Source organism: Parasteatoda tepidariorum, chromosome 3 (assembly GCF_043381705.1).
Source record: "Parasteatoda tepidariorum isolate YZ-2023 chromosome 3, CAS_Ptep_4.0, whole genome shotgun sequence".
In the NCBI taxonomy this organism is placed as follows: Eukaryota; Metazoa; Arthropoda; class Arachnida; order Araneae; family Theridiidae; genus Parasteatoda; species Parasteatoda tepidariorum.
In genome coordinates, this window is record NC_092206.1 from 11994692 (window position 1) to 12004186 (window position 9495).

Sequence of the window (9495 nt, forward strand, 5' to 3'; positions counted from 1 at the left end):
AAAAAAAAAAAAAAAATATATTTTAGTGGCTCGTGAAGTTATACAATGGGCTAAACGCTGCGGACAAAATTTAATCTTAGAATTTAAAATAATTGTGCCAAAAGTTAGCTGAAATTTATTTTATGCATTCCTTTTATTGATAGATGGAGCTAAGACAGACTAACATTTTGAGGCAAAACTCAAACTTGTATGAGCCAGTTTTACACACTACAGCATGAAGTTTGTTTACTCTAATATAAAAAGTATCACTTTTCACAATCATGATTTTTGTTTATAGACTATTTCTGACTGATGACCAAATAACGTATCTTGTGGTTCACCTGGGTGGCTTTTTACTCGACCTCACAGTCGGTTTCTTCATGTTGATGAACTTCAGCAGAACTTACGCCTTCCTCTTCTGCGCCCTCTTCAACCTCATGAACTCCAGGATGTTTTCCATCGGTAACTCCATCGGCATTTCAGCAGTTTTATTCGGCTGCAAATATTTTTGTTTTTACAGAGATGGTTGCTGCTGGGTTACAGAATAATTAAAGGATTTCGTTTAGAAACTATAACTTATTGTTACACATAAACATAATGACGAAAATCGCAATGAGAATATCATGCATATCGCATTACAACGTAATCGAAATAAGGAACAATTATAAAATAAGGAACAGGCAGATATAACATAGATGAGAATACATTTTTTGAAAAAATCGGTCGAATAATTTCTTTGTAATAATTTATAATAAATTACACACACGCATCTCTCTCTCTCTCTTTTTATATATATACGTATATATACATATATATATATATATTTGTGAGTGTGTGTATGTATGTATAATACAATAATAAAGACTATGGATGAAAGGATGAAAGAAAAGAGAAATTAGCGGAGAAAATGAAGAAAAATAATAATAATAAATAATGATACTTATGAAAAATTTATATTTATAATGTTAAAAAAACGCCATAAAAAAGAATTTAAGATGAATTCAAAATGCAAACGAAGTTTGTCAACACTGAATATTAAATTCAAATGTAAGCTGCTAAGAAGAGAAATTAAGAGATATGACAGATACGTGGTCAACATAAGGAATATTCTCTTTAAGTGTCCGGATGCGTTCTAAGAATAATAGAATACTTTTTCTTGTATAAATAAGAATAAAAATTAGCCCATGGGTACCCACTCTGATACTTTATAAGCATAAAAGTGATTGTCTAAGAGAAAGTAGGTAAAATGATGTTATATTTCATTTCACTGTATTGTTGGCAGAAGTAAATAAGAATATCTCTTTATTCTTGCTCATTAGATGCCACGATTTGCTTTGATACCATTTATCCTTGGCCGTAGATAGCGTTACTGGACCATTTCCAATTATACACTTTTCTGTACTACAATAGTGCATCTTTAAGAAGCAGAAAAATACTTGTGCCTCCAAAAAAAAAATCGTAATGGCGGAAGATTAGTCATTATTAAGTCGTTATATACGAACAATTCCTGTGTCTTAAAATATTAACATTTGCGAGGAGTGACTTGGGGAAATGTCGTAAGACCAAACTTATAATCTATACTTATACTCTATACTTATACAAACTTATAATCAAACTTATAATTTCATAATACGTTATACTCTCCAAATTGAGCTTTTACTGAATTTTGAAGCGATTTGAATGGTTCCTAAAATAATTCTCCTACCAAATGCATAAAATAAAAAAGACTAAGCTAACGTGATGTCATTGGTGGCTCAGTAGAAAAAGTGCATTTATCTTTCGCTGATGAAATCACATCGGTAGTCATTTGCAAATTATTTTGAAAGATTTCCTTTCTTTTTTTATTTATCGTTTCAGTTTTTTTTAAATTTATAAGCATTTTTTTTAATTTTATTTTTTAATATTTTTTTCGTTTTGTAAGAACTTTCCTTATTTTTTTATTATTTATAATGAAAAATATATGCTGCATGATATATTCTGATACCAAGACAATGAACCTCAGCAACTTGTCTGGAATGAACATAAAGTTTGAACAGTATTTAGAAAATTATCCTCCGTTTCTTTCAATGTAATAATGTTACCGAACATTTCTGCGGAAAAACTGGTTAAACCTATTTGGAATTACATTGACTTGCAAATGAAATTCTTGACATACAAATGACATACAAATGAAATTCTTGCATGCCTTTGACATAGTTTGATTTTTTCCATAGATTCCGCATTTTGTTAATTTCATTTACGATTTCAAAAAAGCAAAATTCTAGATTCTATATTAGACCTAACCGAAAAATTATACGAAAAAATTTAATTTAATTTGTTATTCCCGTTGCATATTTCCAGTGTAACGAGTTACATCAAATAACCAATGAAAGTGTATCAAATAGATGATGATAATTGTGATAATAAATAGCCTGGTTGAGCTGGATCCCCTTCGTGAGTATAGGAGTTCGAATCTAGACTCTTCGTGTAGTAAATGGTGACTGGTGCGCGTTAAATCTGACTGGTCTCAAAGTCCTCGATGTCCCCATAACAAATTATACTGAAATACTAAATTGGAAATTGATCGTTCAAGTCAAAATTACGATCTGTGGATGAATGAATAGATGTATGAATAGGTCCTCCCAATAAACGGGTGTGACGTATGGGTGTGGCAGTAGCCGAACTCTTGGCCATGAATGGCGCCACTGGAAAACTAGAGCAATCGCACCCCATGGCTTAATGATCTATGACAACAACAGCAACCACCAGCATAAGATTTGAAACTTATGTCTTATAAATTCAACGCACAAACTACTCCTCTCGCTCCACCAGGACGAAGCAATGTGTCTCTTTCTGTCTTGAAGGTTAAAAAATGGAACAATAGCATAATTTTAAAAAAGTAACTAAATAAATAATGGAATAATATATATATATTTGAATTAAACACTCAAAATAAAAAAAATCAAAATTTTATCTTAATAGAGCACACGATATCAACACACAGACGGCACTTTACTGTGGAGTAAGTGTGAATGCTTACTTTTCCACAGAGGTTTTGTGTCAATTCGTCGTATGGACAATCCATCATTAGCACAATTCGTCGCAGAGACAATTCATCGTGAGCACCACTCGTCGCAAAGACATCTCGTATTCGGACATCATAATTCTTCATTGGCACAACTCATCACAAATACAGTTCATCGTTGGCACAACTCATGTCAACAATTCATCGCGAGCACAATTCGTGTCAGGAACAATTTGCTGTAGCGACAATACCTCGCTAGCAGATTTTTTCACGGTTTCGATGAAATCCGTGTTAGTCCCCCCAAAAAAAAGTGACACCAAAAGTATTTTTTGGGGAACAGAAAGCTTCCCCAAAGTCATTATATATGATATCTACAAACTCCCCATCTCTCCCATGTAAGCTTCACCCTATTTTATTTTTATAACCGCCGTTGAAAAGCCGACCTAATTTTGGGTTTACGACTACTGATGTTCAACTACGTAGTCCTGTAATTTTGATTTCAATCCAGAAGACAAGGGAACTCCTGGATCAGGTATTGGGAGAAATTTGCCTTCGTGAAGGACTTTTTGATGGAGCTAACCGTATCTGCATTACATGGAGAGGAAGACCACGAAAACCTCCCACAGTTAGTCCAACGGCGAGAGAACTCTAATCCATGGTCTGTCTACCACTGAGGATATTTTACGTCAGCACTGAGGTCGGTATAAATCGGGTGCAGAATTGATCTCGAACCAGGTTCACCTCATGGGAAGGCGATAACTCTATCCCCTGATCCACGAGGAAAATGGGGGTGATTTGAGGGGGGAAATTGAATTTCTTCCAAACAGGTAAGTGAGGCATTGTTTTTGATGTCTTTTTTAAGCTTAATTTAAAGAAATCAATAAGGAGATTGTGGGATTAATAGTTTAGAAGTTATATGGGTTTTTTTATGCAAAAAGTGCAAATTTGTATTTGCACCTATTTACGCATCTGACACAACTATCAATACAAGCTAGTCATTGTATCCTATCTTTGAATCGAATGAGACTATACAAGAGCAAATAGTTTGAAAGTTAAAAAATGTTTTATGTGTAAAATTTTTAATGAACACTTTTTATTTTGCTATTTGGAGGCTACCTGAACACGTGACATATATCTTCAGATGTAATTGTTTCTTCCGAATGAAATAAAATAAAATTCAAATCGATGGGATAAATAACTTTAAAATTGTTTGGAGTTTCTTTATAATAAGCACAATTAAAAAACAGTACTTTTATATTAAAAAAAAATATTACAACTTTTAAAATACCAGTCTTCTTTTTTTTTAATTCTTTCCCCGTCCAATTAAGTGAGAAAAATTACAGCCGAAATAATACCTCACTTGTTTGCATAGCAGTATGGGATGCGTATGTCAGTGTAAGTACAAGAGTAAACTTTTTGTGCACAGAGCCCTTATAAATTCTTAACTATTTATCTTATCAATTCCGTTCTATCTTATCAATTCCTGTTTTGTCTATAAATTCAGCTCAAAGTATTATAGCTTAAAATATTACATCGGAAAAAACACCTTACATGTTCAGGAAGCTCTTATATAAATTAAATATATATTATACAGCAATGTAAAAAGAGTACACTAGTGCATGTCAAAAAAGTATTTATTTTACACAAAAACCCTTTTTACCTCATGCTATTGACTTGTGTACAGTCTCATTGAATTCAACGTGAAAATGTACATAGGAAACTTCTTTAACTAGCAATATCAGTTGCGTAATTTGTACCTTTTCTAAATAAAACCTGCATATCTTCTAAACTATTCATCAGATAGTCTCAAGATTGGTTTCATTCAACTTTGTGCAAAAAAAAGAAAAAAAAATCGTAAGCGATTCCTCAAGTAAAATGCTAAAAGCAAGATTAAATCTTAGAAGCTCAAGTGCTTTCTTTATTACGCCTATTTGGACTCCTTATAATTTGAGTCAAAAATATAAAAGAATAAAAATAGATGCGTTTCTCGAAAGAAAGTCAGTTAGAACGAACCTCTTTTTCTTTTATAGTGGATAACTATTTGAATTTAAAATAATCTAGTGTTGACTGTTTTTTTTTCTTCTAAAGATTGTTGATTGAATTACTTTGATCTGTGCGTTAAAGAAAACAGAAATGTTAGAAGATTTTTCCGAATCATAATAAGCATTTTGCAGGCAGAAAATAAAATTAAGTGCAATACCTATGACGTCAATGATAATAGTGGATGTTAATTTTAATAGTAGGTCGTAATTTAGGGAAATAAGGAAGCATGGTAATGTTGTCAGGAAAATATACAATCATTTGAAAAGCACGGCAAGAATTAAAAAAAAAAAGCAATAGAATTTTTCCTTTGTTGCAAAAAAATGGTTGTACGAGCATTGCTTTCTTTAATTGATGGGTTAAAATTGTAAAAAAGGAAACAATGTTCGTTTTTTTAATATTGATACCAGAAATAAATAAAATGTCTTCCATTTAAGGCTTTTTCATATAATATTAACCACTTAAACAGCAGGAAATTTTTTTTTCCTAATAATAATTCTGATGCAATAGCGGAAGGCTGGTAATTTTGAGTTTGTAATAAACGTACAATTTTTGTATAATTATTTTTAGGATTTTGACTGTGATAAAGAAATTTGTCGTAATAACGGATTTCTAGTAATATGTCGTTATATCAAGACATGTGATTCATGCTTGCAGTAATTTTAAGTGTTGCCATTTAAATCATTGAGAAAGTGCGCAAAAAGACCTTCGGATCAAAAAATATTTTATATATTCTATTTTTCATATTTGTAAATAAAAGTTTTTGTTGTTAATAAAAGATTCTCATGTCCTAAAAAGTTCCAGTTTTCGTTATGAAACGCCCATATTTATTTATTTATTTTAATTTTAAAAATACCGCTGCAAAAATTGAAATTATATAGAGGAAAAATAAAATAGCTGGTCGATACGAATTTCGCACCCGGCTTGCACCGTCCACAGTGCTGACGTAAAAAATCCTCAGTGGTAGGCGGATCACGGGTTAAAGTCCCCTTGCCGTTAGGCTAACCGTGGAAGGTTTTGTGGTTTTCTTCTCCGTGTAACGCACATCCGGGTTAGTTGCATCAAAAAATTCTCCACGAAGGAAAATTTCTCCCAATACTTGATTCAGGAGTTTCCCTGTCTTCTGGATGGGGTTCAAAATGACAAAGCTACAGAGGTGAACATTAGTAGCTGTAAACTCTAAATTGGGTCGGTTGTTCAACGACTGGTATAAAATGAAATACAATTAGTCTATTAATTAGATCGAGGGAAAAACTCTTTCTCACTGTTCAAATGAAGGGAAAAAACAAAAATGTTAATTGATGCATAACTTTGAAGTCAAAAATAGATTAAAAGACGGTATATGGATATTAAAATGTGAGAGAGGGCGTTTAGTTTAGAATATTTAATTAAGTAAAATATTTAAATAAAGGAATAACATAAAAAGATTAAATGAAGCTTTTCATGTTTCATGATCACTGGTTTCTTTAATAGAATTTACAAGAAGCAATTAAAAAGACCGATTAATAGAATTTACAAGAAGCAATTAACAAGACCGATTAATAGAATTTACAAAAAGCAATTAACAAGACCGATTAATAGAACTTACAAGAGGTGATTAACAATTTAATTTACAAGAGGCAATTGGCAAGACTAATTTATAGAATAGGTATTTTTATTTTACCTTTTCATGGAAATAACGATAATTTATAATTTCTTTTAAATTCCTTGTGGTTAATTTTTTATGGAAATCACGAAAATTATAAATACATTACGGATACTGCTAAAACTGGATATTTGTAGTTTATTTACATTTAACTGCACATTACGTTTTGAAACCGTTCAGGAGAGTTTTATACAATTAGAATAGCTATTATATTTTCAAGAAAAATAATTATGTTAGATTCAATTTCATTAAATAAAATGAATTACGCAAAAGAATTTTCAAGATACATATTTTCAACATTAAAATAAATTAAGGTTCTTTTAAAACTGGTTTATAGGTTTAGTACTAATACCTATCAATCCCTAGTTTTAATGTACTAACTATAGAGTGTAATTAGTATGTACCGAGTGCTAGCGTAATTTCGTTCATTAATACAACAATATATTTACAATAAACTTTAAAACTATAAGAATCATTGAAAAATTTAAATTATCTCGTATTTTTAACCACTTCTTTCTATTATTTTTTCACTTTGAACCTTTAATAGCTGAATACGAGACAAATAAAGTGTCGTATTTTTCTACTCATAATAAATTTTTTCTTAACAACCGCCTATAACTGTAAATTTAAAACATATTTAATGAATTTCTCACTTTTTACTTTCTCGGTTATTCCACCGAATCTACAAAGCGCGCCGAGTTTCTGCATGCGCTAAGGAAGATCCTCCGTTTTTCCGCTGTTACTGTTTTCCAAACACGATGGAAGATCATTAAAATATGTCTACTGAATTTTAAAAAAAAAATTCCAACTTTTGTAATTATTATTTTTTTTATGTACGCAGTATTGACACGTAAGTACCCACTTTCCAATCTATTTTTTTTTTGGAGGAAATACTTCAGGAAAAAAAATCATCAGGATTTTTTTTTTTTTTTTTAANCTGGGATTTTTTTTTTTTTTTTAAGTGCGGCACTAATATATTTTTAAATATTCCTCGCTTTAAAATTGTTCCAAATGAAAACGCAGCATTGGTCCAAGGCGAAAGTTGTTTTTCGCTATACCTTGAAGAAAAGTGTTCATTTATTAATTACTGATTGGTTAATTAATACACTTTTAGCAAATATTTTAATAAATACAATTGTATGAATATTTTCATGAAGTTCCAGATAATGAGAGTATGCCCTGCATTGCACTCCTATCTGTTCGACTTTTCTCAAATACAGTCAAACTCCGTTATAGTGAACATGGTTTATAGTGAACTTCCGGATAAAGTGAACGAAGTGTTCGCCCCCGTACCTTGCTATACATATATAGTATTATTTTTTAAGGATATAGTAAACCAAAAGAAGAGAGGAAATTGGATATTAAGAACTTTTCTCTGTTCTCGACTGATGTTTTTTTTCTCTCCATTTTTTGGGTAATTTTGAAATTTCTACATAAAAAACATACACTGATTTTTAAAACCCTCTATTGAGTGAAATGTAGCATAAGTATTTTTTCTTGTTTGCTTCCTCTATCTCAGTTTCCCATCCCGAAATAAGGGCCATCTCTAAATTTTTTGTACGCAAGACGAAGAGTAATAAAAAATAAAAGTTAGCACATTTTTTGTTACTACAAATTGTTTTTTAATCATTTTCATCTTTCTTTTTACGGGTCATTTATTTAAATAATGTGTAATAAAAGGGAGCAGTTCGGAAAAAATTAGTTAAAATTGTTTGCACTACGGATATAGTGAACTCCCGGTTATAGTGAACTGAAATTTCTTCCCCTTGAAGGTTCACTATAGCGGGGTTTGACTGTGATAGTTCTTCGCTTTGCCCCTGATGAAAAGTGTTCCCTTATTAATTATTGGTTGGTTGATTAATGCACTTTTAGCAAATATTTTAATAAATACAATTATGCGAGTATTTTTCGTGAAGTTTCGCATAGTTTTAGATAATGTGAGTATACCCCGCAATCCAATCCTAACTGTTCGACTTTTCTCAAATTAAATTAACTGTTTTTTAAGGCAGTATTTATTTCATTAAATGGTTTTTAAAAATTAATATGTTAAAAGAACACTAAATTGTAACTTTAAAAAAAAAAGAATCACCTTTTCGAGCGGTGAGTAGCCTTCGGAGGTACCTCAGAAATCTCTGGTAAAAGGAGAGGAGTGGCGTGGATTGCAGACGGCGATTTTCTCTCCTGTAGGGGGTTCTTAGGACTCCCTTCTGTAACCCCCTAGTAGCGGCCGCCGGCATCTGCATCTTCCGTCCGAAGTGTGTGACTCTCTTCTCATTTCGCAATCCAAGAGAAGAAAAGGGGTCGCAGCGCCCTCTTCTGGGTCACCTGAACACCCCTCAGAACACACTACTGCGAACTTTATCAGCAGCAATCACGGCCAACATTCGAAGGAACTATCTCAACTGCGAAGTCAAGGGGATGTCCGGCGGCTAAAGTTTGCCGCAAACACACAATTATTTAATAGAACAACGAAATTCAGAGTGTCTGTAACGGACACTCTCCCTTCATGTTTTGTATTCATGTATAAGTTCCGTTCATGTACTCTACGTTCATGTATAAGATCTACGCGAAGATTCGCGCAGTCAACACCAGCAATTGGAAAAATAAAATAAGTTTTAGTTCAAAATAAATCGTAAACTTTTGATAAATAATTATTGAAAATTAACAAATGAGTCCAAACAAAATTAATAAACAGCGTATAGACTAGAAATGAATAGCAGCCTTGATAAACTTTTCATTCGCACTATACTTTCAAAGTAAAGTTAATTAAGTATAAAAAATTTAAAAACCTAGAGGTATCTGTAAACATATATTTTATTTGGCTTTA

General features: G+C 31.8%; 1 protein-coding gene across 1 annotated transcript in view; it reads right to left on the reverse strand.

The window, feature by feature from the left end:
• The window catches only part of LOC107449361 (A-type potassium channel modulatory protein KCNIP1), a 136352-nt gene extending 127429 nt beyond the window's left edge, over positions 1 to 8923 (reverse strand). Inside the window, exon 1 of the mRNA XM_071179066.1 lies at positions 8758 to 8923. Within this exon, the coding sequence (XP_071035167.1) occupies positions 8758 to 8911 (154 nt within the window). The 5' untranslated portion in view covers positions 8912 to 8923. The remainder of the gene's footprint in view (positions 1 to 8757) is intronic.
• Positions 8924 to 9495: the final 572 nt, after the last annotated feature.